Below are 18,615 nucleotides of genomic sequence, written 5' to 3'. Positions count from 1 at the left end.
GTTACCAAATGGATAGATGATTATCTTAATTACCGCAAGATGAAACCGAGGTCTGCAAACGATTTGTGTGCACGTAGAGTCGTGAACAAGCAGAGATTTAGCTAGTAGGCTGGGTTTTATAACTTAAGTATGGATTATGCATTTGGCCTGAATTTGTGTTGGAGTACCGTATTTCTGTGTGGCTGTTGGGGTGTGTCGACTTAATTGAAGGGGATATTGCAGCTAGGAAACGTACTGAAGGGTTTCTTTGACCAATGCCAATCTTGACCTGTTGTTAGCACTGTGTGATTTGTGTGTGTGAGGCATTTTGTGTGTGCGTGTGCGTGTGCGTGTGCGCGAGCGCGCGTGTGTGTGCTAGCGTGCGTGCGTGCGTGTGCGTGTGCGTGCGCGTGTTAGGATTCCGTGTTTGGTATTCTCTCAAGACACCTGATCCTTCCAGTGTTTTCTGCAAATGTTCCATGTTGGTGCACTTGTTCGATTTACAGTTAGGTTAGTGGTGACACACGGTTGGTGGGGCGACTAGAGTTGGCATGTACCGGAGGTATGGTGCTAAGTCCTGCTAACAAATATCTTCAGTCCTCTGTCAACACTCGGTTGTGAGTGGGATGAGGAGAAAGGTCTATCCCATTAGGACTGCCCTGGTCAACATACCGCCCCCTCTTCCTGTGTGGAGGAGTGTTGTTCACTTAGCACAGCTGTACACTCTTTTATCTCTCTCTCTCTCTCTCTCTCTCTCTCTCTCTCTCTCTCTCTCTCTCTCTCTCTCTCTCTCTCTCTCTCTCTCTCTCTCTCTCTCTCTCTCTCTCTCTCTCTCTCTCTCTCTCTCTCTCTCCACTTTTCTCCTCTTGGCTTGCGAGAGGTATTTCACATGTCAATATTGCACAGTGTAGAGTGGGCCAAGTCAAGCGCTGCTGATTGCCATGCTAATTGACTTAATCGTAGTAAACACTAAAAGGGGAAGGGATATGGAGGGGGATTTTCAATACTGCAGTTGCAACATCCGTTTTCATTTCTCTCTCTCTCTCTGCTTTTTTCTCTACTTTTTTTCCAACAGACGGAGATTGCTAAGAGGCTGAATGCAATTTTGGCCCAGATTATGCCTTTTCTGTCTCAAGAGGTAAGTTGGAGCAGCCTGAAGTGCCCGGGGGCCTGTGTGGTAGTAATTGGAGCCTTTATAGACTAGTAGCCTCATGACTATATTCTGTTCTCACTGATTTTTTTTTCTTAAGTCAAGTGTGTTATGCCTGCAGTGAAAGTTACTGCATTTGAAGTCAAAGCTTGCAGAGCTTGCATAACATTATTGGCTGAACTAAGTGAACAAGTAGCTTAAATGAAAATGTGAGGAGTAACTTGGTAAAGGTTGTTGTTCTTATGACCACCTTAATTTAGCCTGGTTTAATCATCCCCACTTTCCTGTCTTAATTTCTCTCATTTGTCTCTACACCCTTCTTTCCCTTCTTTTTCTTCTTTCTCTTCACACCATCCCCTGCCTCTCACCTCTGTCCTCCCTCTGCCTTTCCCCATACCTCTCGTTCTCATAGATTTCTGCTGTTTACTCTCCTCCTGCTACTTGTATAATTCTACCTCTCAATGCAACCCTCCCTTCTCTTCTATTCTCTTCTCTTCTTTTTAGTCTTGCACATGCGACTCTATATACTCTATATACTATTGCTGATTGGATCATTGGTCAGAAACCAGGGTGTGTCTGTGTGTGTCTGTGTGTGTCTGTGTGCGTGTCTGTGTGCGTGTCTGTGTGCGTGTCTGTGTGCGTGTCTGTGTGCGTGTCTGTGTGCGTGTCTGTGTGCGTGTCTGTGTGCGTGTCTGTGTGCGTGTCTGTGTGCGTGCGTGCGTGCGTGGTGCATGTCTGTTGTATGTCTATTGACCTTAACGTGTTGTTCCCTTTGTGTCCTCCAGCATCAGCAGCAGGTGGCCCAGGCTGTTGAGCGGGCTAAGCAGGTGACTATGACTGAGTTGAATGCCATCATCGGGGTACGTGGACTTCCCAATCTGCCTCTCACCGTGTGTATTCCCCCTTTTTATTCACTTCTTCTTCTGTGTCGTGTCGTCACTGTGCTGTGTAGTGTAGTGTTCAGACACAGTGGACAGGGGCAAACCTGCACACACACACACCACAGAGATGTAGACTCTGGTAAAAAATGATTTATGAACATCATCTTTATACACACACGCATACACGCACGTTAGGACTCATGACTGTGTTTGTAAATTAGACAGTCTGTGGGTGCTCAAACCCGATATACCCGTCTACAGCCTCAGCAGTCTCTCTATTGAGGCTCAGCCCACGCATTTTGCAGTTTTGCCCCTGTTCACTGGAGTAGTTTTTGTGTGTGTGTGATTGTGTTGAAGTGACTGCATGATAATTTGATGAATGTGGAGTGATTTAATGCTGGTCTGTGTGTGTGTGTGGGAGGACGTGTCGAGTGGTGGATTTCAGAGCTAAGTGGAGGAGGGATCTGTAACGAGAGTGTGTGTGTGTGTGTGTGCCATTACTGGGCTGTATATTTAGCAGCAGTTGTGTGTATGTGTTTGCTAATCAGGGCTTGTGTTGCTCAATGCGCCTAAGAAAAGCCTTGAGCAGGTTGTTTTTAGAGAAGGGCTCTGTTTAATAGGATCTGCCGTCTTAGCTCAGGAGAGCCCTCAGTCACCACTGACCTGGATCGGTCATGCCATTACATACAGACGGGCAAAGCAGGGCGCCCGAGGAGAGGAAGTCGCAGGCAGCGAATAGATCTGGGGTGACACAAGGCTGTGTCCACAGAGGGAGAGGTTGAGAGAGTGGGAGAGGATGGCTTTTCTATTCTACAGGCTGAGGAAGATGAAAGAACTAAGCTTTAGATGGCACTGAGAAAGGACAACCAGATGAGAGGGTCATATTTTATGGAAGTACCTTCATCAGAAATGGTTCTTTGCCTTGGTCTTGTGTTTCATTGTATTTCCTCTATACACTCATCGCTCATTCTCCCTCCTTTTCTCTCCATTCATGGACGCCTGTCCCATCACCTAATTTCGTCTCCTCTTCATTTTCCTGCCCTCATCGTTTCCGTGTCTGTCTTTCCCCTCTCTCTTCTATTTCTCTCCTCGTTTGTGCAATCCCTTTCTCTCTGGCTTCTGCTTCTTCTTTTTTTAGACTAGTGTTCATTGATCACCCATGTGTGAACTGTAACTGTGGTCCAGCAAAAGTGATTAAAAACGGCACACAACTCTATTCTGCTGCTGATTAAATGACTGCAGTCGAGGGTTGTGCCAGCCTGCCTTTCCTCTCTAAACCCCACCCCAATGCAGTGAAGAGGTAGGGATGGAGAATGCTAATGCTTGCCAGTATTGGAATTCAATTGAGGGCCTTAACACCAAACCCTCACTAACCCCAGACTTCCCACAGCTTACTCCATGACTACTACCAGAGTACAGATTTATTTGGAAAGCTTAGTGGAACTGTTAAAACATGCGCACATACCCAACTTTCTCCCAACCCCCAATAGACTGTTTTCTTTTTAGATCAAGTTAATTGTCTCTACCTGTCTTACAGTGGGTGTTTCTTTAAAAAAAAATCAAAGAACAAGAAACAAAGGCAGAAATCCAAGAAGCTTTGAAATGAGTGCATTTAAGTCTTGCCCAGCATGGCATGGACAGAAGAATTCCTCTCTAGTGATGGCGCGATACCAGGGTGGGCAGTTAATAATCTGGTGTCACTGCCGCTCAACCCCCTTGTTATCTGTGGAATGAATTAGTTTAATTAATTTCCTTAACATTATCCTACTGTGGGATGATTAGGGGTGTAAATCACAGCCTCCATGACGATACGATTCGATGCCGATTTTTTTAAGTCAGTGATTTGAATATTTTCGATACTTAAGAATGCTTCACGATACGATATGATTCGATTCGATCGCCGGCCGTAGGATCGATGCATCGATACATATCGATTATTATTTACACCCCTAATGATGATTGCCCAGTGTGGTGTAGGTAAGTCTATTCTAGCATGCAACCTGCAGTCTGGTGATATTGAGGTGAGGGTGGCAGGCTGTGTGCACTGTTAGTTATCCAGACTTGGTGCCGTGCAAGTCCCCTGTGGCCTGTAGCATGTTGCTAGATGAGCGGTCCAGTAACGGTGGCGGTCAGCCTCATCTAGACTCTCCCTAGCGCTGTGTTGCTAAGCTGCCAATGGGGTGACGATGGAGAAGGGAGGCAGGGTGGTAAATGTAGATAAATCTGGTCAAGCATAGCATGGACAGAATACCTCAGCTCTGCTCAAACCGCTGTTGGTGTACTGCTAGACGTGCGGTCCACTTGTAGTGCCGGGCAGCCTCGCCTTAGTTGCTAGGCTGCTAGTGGGGTGGTGGAGGATGGAGAGGAGGAGAGGCGAATGCGGGGCGCTAATGGGATGCATCTGGGGCAGCCGATGCTGCCGGCCGCAGCCACCGCTTTGATCGCAGGCCTCAAGATGGCCCTCTCTCCCCTCCCACCATCAGCAGCTTGGAGTGTGTGTGTATGCGTGCTTCTGTGTGTGCGTGCTTCTGTGCGTGCGTGCTTCTGTGCGTGCGTGCTTCTGTGCGTGCGTGCTTCTGTGCGTGCGTGCTTCTGTGCGTGCGTGCTTCTGTGCGTGCGTGCTTCTGTGCGTATGTGCGTGCTTCTGTGCGTGTGTGCGTGCTTCTGTGCGTGCGTACGTGCTTCTGTGCGTGCGTGTGGCGTCTATGTATGCTGGGCTACAAATGCTGGTGAGGCTTGTTTGATTTTCAAAAGCTCATCTGCATATTTTTGCCTATTTAGTTGGCAAAGCATCCCTTGTGATGTTTGTTTAGAGTGTTTGTTTTGTTTTTATGTTTAGGCGCGTCCATATTTCAGTGGGCTTCAAGTTAATGGGCGGCCTAGTACCCAGTTTTTAAATGGACCTGTTTTTTTAGGACTTGAACTACTCTACACACACACTGACTTTCATATCTATGTATGTTTGTGTGGGGCTGCTAGTCTATCTGTCAGCCTGCCTGCCTTTCTGTCAGAGACATAGTGAGAGTAGAAGTTCCTGAGTGTCCCCTACGTCCATCACATCCCAAATTAGCCTGTTAGTGATTTGAAGATGTCCTTCATATCCGCCCCCCTCTGCTCCTTTTCAAATGAATGTAAAGCATGCATGTGCTTGGCAGCCTTCCTGCTCCACTCTCACAGATGGCTGCTGGATTAAGTGCAGGGCTTTGCACGGGCAACATGAATAAGAGGAGGCGCTCTGTTTGCCGAGTACCCCTTTAAGGAAGGAAGTGCCATGCAAAGCATTCTATGAAGGACCGTTTTCAACAAAGGAGCAATCCAGAAGTCCACATCAAGGCGCTCTCTTGCACGAGTTCCGACTGAGTGCGGAGCACTGGGCTTCCCACGTTCCAATCCATTGTTTTCCACACAACCCCAAACACCAGCAGCAAACTCTGCCTGTGTGTGTCAATGAGATGTGAGCGTAGACCTCAGAGCCAGTCTTCCCCTCACATTCATAGACCTCCCTGAATGCAAAGGTTTTGCACGTCTGCTCTGAAGTGCAATAGCTTCAAAGCATAAGATTCCTGACACTTGATAGTTTTGCTTCAGGCACACACTGACTGAACCATCAGATTTGTGATTACACAGTCATGCTGCCGGAACCAATGTGTGTGTTCAGGCCTTAATGCTCTCTGCACCCTGCTAATTCTCCACAATGTTCACCCTCTCCACATTTTTCCCCTCTCAGCATTCCAGCCTCTATAGTGTTGGTGTGACGGCACCTGCTTTCCTTTTCCTTTCCTCCCCTCCTCCTCCTCCTCCACCTCGTCCTCCTCCCCCTCCTCCTCATCCACCTCGTCCTCCTCCCCTTGGTTCTATTTATTTCCGGTAGTTATTTATTTTGCTGGCTGCTTTGCTGGCTGCCATGGGGGTGGTAGTGGGGACACTAATGAGGCTCTGGGTGATTGTACGCACGCTCAAGCACACATCAGAGGCTCGTTAGTGCCAGGCAGCCAGCAACTGGCCGTGGGCCTCCCCTCCCCTGCAATCCCCCCCACGCTCTCTCTCACTCTCTCTCTCGCTCGCTCTTTCTTGCTCTTTCTTGCTCTTTCTTGCTCTCTCTTGCTCTCTCTTGCTCTCTCTAATGCTCTCTCTAATGCTCTCTCACTCGTTCTCTCTCTCTCTCGCTCGCTCGCTCTCTTTCTTGCTCTCTCTCTTTCTTGCTCTCTCTCTCTCTTTTTCTCTCTCTCTCGCTCACTCGCTTTCTCTTTCGCTCTCTTTTGCTCACTCGCTATCCGGCGCAGCTTTTAATTTCCCCTGTGGTCACTCATCAGCAATACTCCACCACACACACACACACACACACACACACACACACACACACACACACACACACACACATACACACACACACACCATTGCCTTTATCTCTTCATCATTCGCTCTTCTGTTTCCTGCCCTCCCCTAGTTTTTGCTCGTCCACATTTCTACCTTTGTCCATGCTGTCAAATCCCACTCTAATTATCATTGTCTCTCACATAGATATTCACCATCTCACACTCACTCATTCAGCTTCTTATACACCCCCCCCTCAAATATAATACCCCATAATCGACATAAGCCAAGCTGAAGTTTGAGTCGGGGGTGGCGGCGATGGACGTTCCAAGGTTGTTGATTCAAATCCCACAGCGTGACCCTTACTGCTTCGTGTCTGTCTGAACCCCCCCCCCACCGCCCCTGTTCTTTGTGTGTGCGTGTGCGTGTGTGCCATTTCTCCAAAGGTCCCCTTTCTCCTTAATACAGAGGCAGCTGTGCAAATAGCCAACGTGGTCGGGCGAGCACGGCAGCAATTACAGCCGCCGCGCATGTGTCCGTCCCCAGCAGAGCAGAGCTGAGCAGAGTCGGGCCTGTGTGTCTGTCTGTCTGTCTGTCTGTCTGTCTGGCAGCCAGACATCTTAATGATTTGACTCTAGTGAAAAGGCCAAGCGTCTGCTGCGGCCCAGCCTGATAAATAAGCTCCCAGCTATTGATATTTACCCGCCGCGCAGTAATGGTGACCCCGTGGTAATTCGCAAAGGTTGGACCGTCATGTTTTTTTTTCTTTTCGTACATGCTTAATAACACCTACCCATTTGTGCTTTGAGCCGAGGCGTGTGCGTGTGTGTCTGCGTGTGTGGGTGCCCATGTCTAAGGATGTGAGGGAACTCATTTCAACCTCTCTAAAGAATGTCCATAAATGGCCGGTGTTGAAATGGGATCCCTATTAAGTTGTGTGTGTGTGTGGTAGTTCTTGTACAAGGGAGGTGTAAAGGACATTCCATAATAGTACTTGAATAATTGAAGTGGTGTGAGTGGTGGGGTGATCCATCAGCAAGTTTTTTTTTTTTTTTGCTTTAATTTTATGGGCATGTTTCCTGTTTTATGTGCTTCGGGGTTTAAGTATTATTTAACCCGACTCTAAATGGAGCCTCTTTCAGCTTGAGTGGCTTTCAGCTGGAGCCCGTCACACACTCACACACTCAAATATTCATGTTAGAGGGTGGACACACACACACACACACACACACACACACACACACACACACACACACACACACACACACACACACACACACACACACACACACACACACACACACACACACACACACACACACACACACACACAAATACTAGTTTGAGCAAGTACACACATTTATCTGTCAGTGGTATCTGCTCTAACGTACTTGTTCATCCTCTTGACATATAAATGCAAGCGCGACTCTCTGCAATCCAGCCCGAAAATGATTATTTGCTCACAAAATGCCTTTTCCTTGCACATACATCCTGTCACCATGTATAATTTTCTCGAATGAACACCTGTACACCACACACACACACACACACACACACACACACACACACACACACACACACACACACACACACACACACACACACACACACACACACACACACACACACACACACACACACACACACACACACACACACACACACACACACACACACACACACACACACACACACACAGAGTCAGTCAGTCAGTCACAGCTGCTGTGAGTTTGTCAGTGCTAGTGGGATTGCTGCGTGCCCTTAAGAAGCAGCATAAGCTGGCAACCTCTGAGGGGACTTGCGTGCCCCTTGTCAGCTTGACAGCTCTGTCAGGGTAATTGGTGTGTGTGGGTGTGTGTGTGTGTGTTTGCGCACTGCGCGCGTGCGTGCGTGCAAGGGAGGGACAGATTTCTCCCATTGTGCTTTGCAGTCATCCTATAGCTGGGTTCACATACAGTGAGGAAAATAAGTATTTGATCCCATACTGATTTTGTTGATTTGCCCACTAATAAAGACATGATCATTCTATAATATTAATGATACAATGTATTCTAATATGGAGAGACAGAATATCAAAAAGAAAATCCAGAAAATAACTTTGAAGAATATATTGTAATTGATTTGTATTCCATTGAGGAAAATAAGTATTTGACCCCTCTAGTCAAAGAAGACAAAATACTTGGTGGCAAAGCCCTTGTTTTCTCATACAGAGGTCAGATGTTTCTTTCAGTTAATGACAATGTTTGTGGATATATTAGAAAGGATTTTTGTCCACTTTTCTATGCAGATCATCTCTAAATCACTTAAGTTGTATGACTGTAGCTTGCCAAATGAGAGCTTCTGTTCCCTTCACAGTATTATTATAGGGTTAATGTTTGGAAACTGTCTAGGCCACTTCATGACCTTAATGTGCTTCTGCTTGAGCTACTCCTTCGTTGCTTGGGCTGTATGTTATGGATTATTATCATATTGGGACGCCAATCCATGACCCACCTTCAGTCTAGTGGTGGTGGGAAAGAGGTTGGCATGCAGCATTGTACGTTTACATGTCTCCCTCCATCCATTTCTTGACGATGTGAAGTTGTCCTGTGTCTTGGCCAGACAAACAACCTCAAAACATTATGTTACCACTTTCATTTATGATGTTGGAGAAGGTGTTGTTCTTGGGATCATAGGCAGCATTTCTCTTCCTCCATACACATCGAGCTGTGTTAATGCCAAACAGTTTGATTTTGGTGTCATCTGATTCCAGCACCTCCCAATCATATCCTAATCCAGTTTGATGTTCATTGGCAAACCTCAGGTGAGCCTGAACAGGTTCCTTCTGAAGCCGGGGTACCATACATGCACTGCAGGATTTTAATCCGCTGTGGTATCAAGTGTTTCCAATAGTTTTCTTAGTGATAAAGGTCCCAGCTGCCTTGAAATCATTTCCTAGCTCCTCCCATACAGTTTTAATGTGCTTTATCTCCTTTTTTTCTGGTTATTAAATTCCCACAAGGTCAAATCTGGTATGGAACCAGAGACAGGCCTAAGATTGATGATTGATGATCATTTTGTATGTCCTAAAATTGGGAAGAAATGCACCAACAGTTTGCTCTTTAATATCCAGGAGCCCATTTCAGCCTTGTTGAGTTCTAAAATCTTTTCCCTGACATCCTTTGACAGCTTTTTGGTCTGTCCCATGTTGGCGAGTTTAGTTTGATTGATTGACTGATTCTATGGACTGATTCTGCAGATTCAATGTGTCTTTTGTGTAGGTTACTATTAACAGGTGTGTTCAATTCAGATAACAAGTTGATTGGAAGTGCCATTTGATCTGCGGGATCAGAACTCTTAATGGTTGGCAGGGGATCAAATACTTATTTCCCTCAATTAAATATAAATCAATTATTATATATTCTTTAGAGTTAATTTCTGCATTTTCTTTTTGATATTCTGTCTCTCCATATTAGAATACATATTATCATTAACATTAAAGATTGATCATGTCTTTATTAGTGGGCAAACCAACAAAATCAGCAAGGTATCAAATACTTATTCTCCTCACTGTAGATGGGGTTCACATGGTTTGAGTCTTTTGTGGCTAGCTATGCTGTAACTTCGGGTTTATATGTGCACCTGTCCTGTACTGGTTGTGCGTGTGCAGGCTGCCTTGTGTGTGGTTGAGGTGTTGTGTGGCTGGCTGCTGCAAAATTTGTACGCACGCACGCACATGCCCCCTGCGGTTCTATTTTTCACAGTGTTAATCTCTGCTCTGGCCAGATCACCATGACTTCCACACCCTGTTACTCAACACCCTGACACACACATACACACACACACACAACCAGACCCACCGCATGACTGCCAGAGATGTGCGAAGGTGTTAATGGCTTGGACACACACACACACACACACACACACACACACACACACACACACACACACACACACACACACACACACACACACACACACACACACACAGCTGGATTATAATGTTGGGTCTATATGTGTGTACAAGGCAAGCAAACTAGAAGGAGTAGATGAGGAAAGAGAAGTTAGACCGTTCTAACAGGAGAGAAGGGTGTGTGTGTGTGTGTGTGTGTGTGTGTGTGTGTGTGTGTGTGTGTGTGTGTGTGTGTGTGTGTGTGGATGTGTGTGGATGTGTGTGGATGTGTGTGGATGTGTGAGGATGTGTCTGAGTGCATTTACATGTAGGCTATAGTTGATGGGGCATGCATGCCATAGTTTACATGTGTGCATGCAATGAATGTGTTTCTGGCACTGTGGCTGTATGCACGCTGTGTGATTGTGATTGTGTGATTGTGTTTGCATGTTGCACATAAGTGGGTTAAGCATGTGAGTAGATGGGCATGGAGCTGTGCATGTTAGTGCTAATTTCTTATTGATTTGTTGCATGCGCGTGTTCATGTTATTAGTATTCTGGCATACGCTGCCGTGCTGTGGTTTTCCCTCTTGCCCACTCTGTTTTGTGTTTTGTTTTTCTCTTTCCATTTTTCTCTTCCTCCCCGTCTCTCTTATTCTTTCATTCTTTTTCTTGCTCTTTGCTCTCTGTCACTCTTACTCTTTTACTCGCTTTCTGTCTCTCTCTCTCTCTCTCTCTCTCTCTCTCTCTCTCTCTCTCTATCACTCTCTCTGTAAACAGCAGCAGCAGTTGCAGGCGCAGCACCTCTCCCATGCTGCCCATGGTGCCGTGGCGCTGCCCCCCCACCCCTCGGGGCTGCCGCCTCCCGGCATCCCCCCAGTGACGGGCGCGGGATCGGGGCTGTTGGCGCTCGGAGCGCTGGGCAGCCAGGCACACCTGCCTGTCAAGGACGAGAAGAACCACCACGACCTGGAGCACCGAGGTCAGTTTACCTGCTGTGGAAATCTTTTTATTATCATTATTACAGGCGACTTGTCTTTGTGTTTGTCTTTCCTGTAGTAGTTGTTAGTTGGAGTATGCAGGGGGGGAATCATACTTTTGTGACACAAGTTAATTCAACAAGAGCATAAGACAAAGATCACCCCTAGTTGAGGGCAGGGACAAGGCTACTATTTATATTCACATGCTCAACTGAGTAAGTCTAGTCGGTCGGAAATAGTTTTGCTTTTTTGTGTGTTCTTGACTGATCAGGAGTTGGTCATTCTCCTTTTGAAAATTCATGTCACAAAACAACTGCTCTTCATAAGAGAAAGAGTATAAACATCCCATCTCAGAGGTCAGGTACAGGACAAAGGCGCATCTGATAGTGGAAAGAGTAGAAGTCCGCACACTGTAGCTCCGCTTTGAAAATGTATTCAGGTCATACAACATTTCGACCGTCAATGCCTGATGAAGACCCTGTTGGGTCGAAACGTTGTATGACCTGAATACATTTTCAAAGCGGAACTACACTTCTACTCTTTCCACAAAACGACTGCCACCATAGAAAACACCAACATTCACTCAAACATAGTCATTCTATGGTGACCTGAGAAATTGAATAGAAGTAAAATAAACAAAACCACAAGAGCGGCCAGTCAACGATCCACGCTTGAGTTGAGGTGTGTGTGTGTGTGCCCGTGCGCGTGCGTGCTCTTCTCTCTGAATAATGCAGGCCAGCCTTTATGAATAATTAATCGTTTATTTGGGAAATAAATTGACCCCGGTGTTCACACTGCGCATCCTCTTGAAAATACGCCCCTGCATAATAAACACCCGCAGACTGTTTTAGACGAGGCATGCTGGTAGAGGTATACGAGACGGAGGTAAGTTGAAGCTCAGCTGTCCATGTGCAGGGCAAGCAATCACGCGGGGCGTCGCTACCATGACTGTGTACGAGAAGGAGACACGTTGGAGCTGAGCCGTCTATGTGCAGGCCAAGTGATCAAACAGCGTTAACACGATTGTATAGGATATGAGAAGGAGGCAAATTGAAGCTGAGCTTTCCATGTGGTGGTTATTAGGCGGCAGTAGCATGATGGCATTAGCATAGGAGTTAAGACAAGTTGAAGAGGAGTTATCCAAGAGCAAGCCAAGTGCTCAGGCGGCGTAGCATTTTTCTTCAGGCCACTCATACTCTCCATGTCGGGCCAGAGAGAGGTCAGCCAAAGGACACGGCGCTGAAGACCCGCCAGACTGGACTTGACTGGCTGGCTCAGAGCAGAGCAGTGCAGAGCAGAGAGTCAGACTGATGTGTGCAGCAGCCCCAGGAGCAGACGCAGCGATGGGACTACCTCCCTCTCATAAACACACACTTTGTCTCCCTGCCTAAATATCGCACACGCACACGCACACGCACACGCACACGCACACGCACACACACACACACACACAGGACTGTGTAAACAAATCTGTGTTGTTGATGTCAGTTAGGATTTACTGACTTGTATCTGTTCTCTCCCCATTTCTCCTCATTGTGCCACTCCATCTCTTTCTGTCCCTTTCTTTCTCTCTTTCTCTCTTTCTTTCTCTCTTTCTTTCTTTCTTTTGCCCTCTGCTCATCTGACGTTGCGATGGGCTGTCTCTGATGATGACTACAGAGAGCACGGTAAGTCAACCCGCCTTTCGTGTGCTTTGGTGCGCGCGCGCGTGTGTGTGTGTGTGTGTCTTGAAAATGTGGGAATGGAATGTAGTGATGCCCTGGTTTGACAACTGTACTGAGGTTTCAGAGGCTTCAATGCATATTAGTCATGCCAGTGGTGATTAAATGTGGATGTGTGCACATCTCTACAGATGTATTTGTTTGTGGATTTGTGTGTGCATATTTGTGCACATTTGTCTGGATGTGCACTTGTGTCTGTGTGTATTCAAAAGTGTGTGTGTGTGTGTGTGTGTGTGTGTGTGTGTGTGAGACACTGATCTTGGAATTGAGCATGCGCGCGTGTGTGTGTGTGTGGTGCATGGTGCCAGTAGCTTTAACATGGAAATGAGGTTTGATACAGAGGGCCTGTAGTCTCCTTCAGAGGGGAAATGAGTCGTAACAGCGTCAGGATTAACTCCACTATAATTTCATCACAATTAAAGACGGCTTAGGCACACCCAGACACGGATACACACTCGCGCTCCTCCGCTCTTGCTTTCTCTCCGTTCCTCTCTCTCTCTCTCTCCCTCTTGCTCTCCCTCTCACTCTCTTGCTCCTCCCTCCCTCTGTAGCGGTTAGGCGTGTTAATCTCTGTCTCTCTATGACTCTCTATGACTCTCTCTCGCGCGCTCTCTCTCTCTCTCTCTCTCTCTCTCTCTCTCTCTCTCTCTCTCTCTCTCTCTCTCTCTCTCTCTCTCTCTCTCTCTCTCTCTCTCTCTCTCTCTCTCTCTCTCGATCCTTCCTTCCTTCCTTTCCTCCTCCCTCTGTATAAATATAAATATGGATGAGTGCTGACACTGAATTGTTTTCTCCTCCTGTGCCTGCCCTTGTAAGAAGCATTTATCCTCCCAGACTTTAAACCGCTCAGATGGGTGTGTTTGTGTACGTTTGCCTGTGTGTGTTTGTGTTTGTTTTGCCTGTGTGTATGTTGTGTCTATGTGAGTGTGCGTTTGTTTGCGCATGTGTGTGTGTTTGTCTGCGTGTGTGGCTCTTGTGCACTTTTGTCTATATGAATGTGTACACGTGTGTCTGAGTGTTTGCGTGTACTTTTCTGCGCCTGTGTGTATTTCCTGTGTGTGAGAGAGACATAGGGATGCAGAGGTGTCATTGTGGGTGATGATTTGTATAATAGTTGCACGCTGGCTTGAGTTTGTGAAAGTGTGTGTGAGGGAGGTCGCCAGCAGCACATGGTGGCAGTGGACTGGAAAGACAGGCAGACTAAAGATGAGACGATTAGTGGGCGCGTGATTTGATGCCATGCTGTAGTTTTATACAAGACTGGATGAGAGATGGTGTGTTTAGTTGTGAGCTTGAGCTTTGATCTGAACTGGTTCTTCAGTGTGTGTGTGTGTCTGTCTGTCTGTCTGTCTGTCTGTCTGTCTGTCTGTCTGTCTGTCTGTCTCTGTCTGTCTGTCTGTCTGTCTGTCTGTCTGTCTGTCTGTATTGCAGCTCTGAATGTTGGTCCAAGTGTGTGTGTGTGTGAGAGAGATCTGTCAAGTTTTGTCATGTGTGGTGTTTGCAAGGGGAGGGATCATCTCTGTTGTGCCAGTCTAAGGGGGCATCACTGAGCAGCTCCTCAAAGCAGGGCTCAGGCTAGTGTATGGGCAATGCCAGAGGGAGAGAGAGCGGCCAAAGACACACAGGACTCCTGTCAGGTCGCCCAGACCCACTACTGTGCTTAGGTCGTGGGCAGAGACATGGCGGTGCCTGTCTGTGCGTGTGCAGCAAGCTTTTCTGCTTTCTGCTTTCCTGAGCCTTTCCCCTGTGCTTCCCAGACACATTTGTTGACTCGTTGAAATCGACATCTCGTTGGCCAGCCCGGCCTCTTGCATTAACTTGCATCCGCTTGCCAAGGGCGGCTGGCAAGGCTGCGCTCAGTTTATGTGGACAACAAATAATATAATCTGTTTTGACGCGCAGCAAAAGTTCACAGGGTATCAAACAGTTTATTGAGCATAACACGCTTCAAATAAGCTCATTTGCATAATGGATTGATGTTCAGAATGCGTTAGCAACCAAATTAGCCGGCAATATCCAGATGGTCTAGCGTGTATTTTTATTCCATTTAGCTTGCGCACAAGAACATTACACAGAACACAGAGCAGGTCAACTTTCCCTATCGGGCCGAGTTGATTCATTTTCAACCTATTAGGCTGTTTGGACTGTTGTCTTGTTCTGAAACTTCACACATTAATGCGTGGGTGTGGTGGGGAGTTGGGTGTTGTGTGTGTGTGTGTGTGTGTGTGTGTGTGTGTGTGTGTGTGTGTGTGTGTGTGTGTGTGTGTGTGTGTGTGTGTGTGTGTGTGTGTGTGTGTGTGTGTGTGTGTGTGTGTGTGTGTGTGTGTGTGTGTGTTACAGATGTATGAAAGTGTTTGTGTTAGTTAGAGACGTGTGTGTGTGTGCGTGCGCCTGCTTTGTTGTGCAGCCAGTACATTCTTGTGTGTTTAGTCTGGGCGCTTGTTGTTGATTATGACGTGGATTCTTCTGGCGCTCTCTCTGTGCTCATTGTGTTGTGTGTGTTTGCTTTCTGACCAGTCTGATTAGAATGAATAGGCCTCAGAGGACTTCCCTTTTCCCTCCCAAGTGTAAGCCAGTGCAGTTTGTGGATTGATAAGAGCCAAGACCACCACACACACACACACACACACACACACACACACACACACACACACACACACACAGCCGCTTCTCGCTTCCGGGTTTGGCTCTGTGACAAAAACAACAGCTGCAGTAGTACCTGTCAGTTTCTGATAGCGGTTGTTTGGGAAGAGGGGGATTAAAGGCAATCAACTCAAGTTTGGCATTTCTCTCTGCTTCTCTCACACGCATAGAAAGTGTTTTCCCTAACGCTGTAACAGCACAGCTTTTGTCATATCTTTCAAAGTAATCTCTGCAATGGTTTGCAGGTGGGTTTGTTGACTTGAGCCAATTTAGGTCTCACAAAAGAAACGAGTTGCAGTTCTTATTAAAAGATGTCATTGACCCGTAACGGTTAACATTTGCGAGATGTTTTGGAAATTGTAATGGAGGAAGTGTCCTGCTGTTGGAAATGTGCATGATTGTGGTATAATCACAGACGTTTGAAAGGGAGAGGTTAGAAACCTAGAAAATCTTTTGTATAGCCTGATACAAAGCATCCTTTCTTGCTTAAGCTGCCCCTTGTAAATAATAAGCTGAATTGCAAACTCTGTCTGCTCTCACCTGTTGTGGTGCACACAAACTCCATTTCTCGTTCAATCAGTGAGGTGTGAATGTCCTTCTCACTGTGTGCTTCCTGGTCTCTCCTGCAGAATAACTCCATCTCGCCGTCGGACAGCCTGCGCACGGCGAGCGAGAAGCATCGGGGCTCCTCTGACTACAGCCTGGAGTCCAAGAAGCGCAAAGTGGACGAGAAGGACAACATGAGCCGATACGTGAGTGGACATCCATTACACGACCACACACACACGCGCACACACACACACACACACACACACACACACACACACACACACACACACACACACACACACACACACACACACACACACACACACACACACACACACACACACACACACACACACACACACACACACACACACACACACATCAGCGCACACATACAATATATAGCCAACAGAACATACGCACGCACGCAGTGGACACAAAGCACACACACACATGCACACACAGAGATGGGGGGCTTTATTTTTTGATATTGTCCATTTTATTGCTCTGATTGAAATGCCCTACTGGACACAGTATTAACTGTGTATGTAGCTCTAAGTCTAGTTTGCTGCTCTAACCCCTCCCCTTCTTTTCTGCAGGACAGTGACGGTGACAAGAGTGATGACCTGGTGGTGGACGTGTCCAATGAGGTTCGTTTCTGTCTTTGTGTTGTCATTATGTCTATCTTGGTCTGATTTGCATTAGTCTGCTTATACTATCATTACCTCTGCTGGTTTTTTTTTGGCCCAGAATTTGCATTTGTTTTTTTTGTTTGCAAAATACCTCACCAACGCATGAGCTTGTCAGCCTGATTTTTTTCTGGTATGCTGGTTTGCTACTGTGCAGTATGTTGGTATGCACTATGGTGCTGATTTGAGCTGACTCATTGGAGGTATGTACTCTGAGTGCTCTTGTCTGTGACCAATGTTGCTGGGGTATAATATGTGTGTCTGTGTGTGTGTCTGTGTCTCCAGGACCCAGCCACTCCTGCCCACTCGCCTCCAGAGAATGGTCTGGATAAACCCCGCCCTCCCAAGAAGGACACGCCCAACAGCCCCGCCTCCGTGGCTTCGTCAGGAAGCACTCCCTCCTCCAAGAACAAAGAGCACGGACACGTAAGACACGCACGCACGCACGCACGCACGCACGCACACACACACACACACACACACACACACACACACACACACACACACACACACACACACACACACACACACACACACAACATTGAGCGCCACTTTCAGGCATGAGTCGCAAACTCTGTTGAAGCTTGAACCGGTGACATCTGGAGTGCGTTTCTCCACAGCATCGTTGCTAACTAAGTTAGCAACTTACTTGATTGCAATGCAATTTCCCATTGGCAACTCACTAAGTTGTTAACTGGTTAGCAACGATGCTTTCGTGAAACAGGGTCCAGGGTTCCGTATCTCGAAAGCGTCTTTGCTAACGACGGTAGCAACGTCCTTCGTAAGAGGGACTCAACTCTCTCTCGACAGCGACGCTCACTACTAAATCAAAGGGAACGGTAAGACGGTCTTAAGACGGTTAGCAAAGACAAGAATCGAGAAACGGACCCCAGATTGGTATTGACTTCCATATATAATGTTGTGTCATTGCCAAACGACTAACAGCTACTAGACTGTACCAGCCTCTCAGGGTTGTCTCCGCCTGTGTGGTGGTGTGTGGTACAGAGCTCGTGGTGTCTGGCACCCCCCCTGCTCTCACAAAGCTGGATTAGGGAGTCATCTGGATAAGTGCACCCAGTTAAAAGCCCCGAAAAGGCTTTAGTTTAGCGTCCACACTCAAATCCACATCCCCAATTTGGAATGCTCCGCTTTCTACCCCTTCAGCAGACATCCAGCTAACTTGGGCACTTCCTCCCCCTAGCACTGTTGACATATCCCCAAACCCTGCGGCAGTCGTGTATTAGTTGTATTATGTGCACGATATTATAAAGAGAAGACAAGAAGAGTTTTTGGTGTTTTTGTCTGTGTGTGCGGTTTTACGAATGGAATTTTGGGAGTATGTGTGACATGAGTGTTGGATTATGTGCCTGATTGTATAAAGATTAGACAAGAGGTGTTGTGCGTTTGTGTGTGTGTGTGTGGGTGTGGGTGTGGGTGTGCATGTGTGTGCATGTGTGTGTGTGAGTTTGTTTTCTGATGAGAGTACAGAGGATACTGTGGGAATATGTGTGACATGGGGGAGGGTAGGGGAGGAGTTGAGGTTATGATGGAATCAGGATCCGTGTGTGCGTGCGTTTGCGGGCGCTGGCTTGTATGAGCGAGAGAGGGAGACAAAGAGAGAGGCGGGGAGGTGGGAGAGGGATGAGGGTTGAGGTAAGGCCGATCTGCTCTGCTCTGCTCCCAGCTTTGCTCCTTAAATACATCTGTAAATGTCAGCGCTAATGCATCTCCTCCACTGTCAGATCAGCTGTGGCTGCTGCGCTAATAACTCCACGCCTTTAACCATGCTCTGCTCTCATTGCCTCGCACACATGCACACTCAGACACACACACGCTCAGAC

General features: G+C 47.1%; 1 protein-coding gene across 1 annotated transcript in view; it reads left to right on the top strand.

Moving 5' to 3' along the window:
- Nucleotides 1–18,615, top strand: part of tle3a (TLE family member 3, transcriptional corepressor a) — a 46,500-nt gene that overhangs the window by 15,943 nt on the left and 11,942 nt on the right. Inside the window, exons 6-12 of the mRNA XM_063196501.1 lie at nucleotides 1,055–1,117; nucleotides 1,915–2,019; nucleotides 10,976–11,177; nucleotides 12,835–12,842; nucleotides 16,166–16,288; nucleotides 16,685–16,735; nucleotides 17,060–17,200. Of these exons, the coding sequence (XP_063052571.1) occupies nucleotides 1,055–1,117; nucleotides 1,915–2,019; nucleotides 10,976–11,177; nucleotides 12,835–12,842; nucleotides 16,166–16,288; nucleotides 16,685–16,735; nucleotides 17,060–17,200 (693 nt within the window). The remainder of the gene's footprint in view (nucleotides 1–1,054; nucleotides 1,118–1,914; nucleotides 2,020–10,975; nucleotides 11,178–12,834; nucleotides 12,843–16,165; nucleotides 16,289–16,684; nucleotides 16,736–17,059; nucleotides 17,201–18,615) is intronic.

Source organism: Engraulis encrasicolus, chromosome 4 (assembly GCF_034702125.1).
Source record: "Engraulis encrasicolus isolate BLACKSEA-1 chromosome 4, IST_EnEncr_1.0, whole genome shotgun sequence".
Classification (NCBI taxonomy): Eukaryota; Metazoa; Chordata; class Actinopteri; order Clupeiformes; family Engraulidae; genus Engraulis; species Engraulis encrasicolus.
Note: the sequence above shows the minus strand (reverse complement) of the source record. Positions and strands in the feature narration are given on the sequence as shown.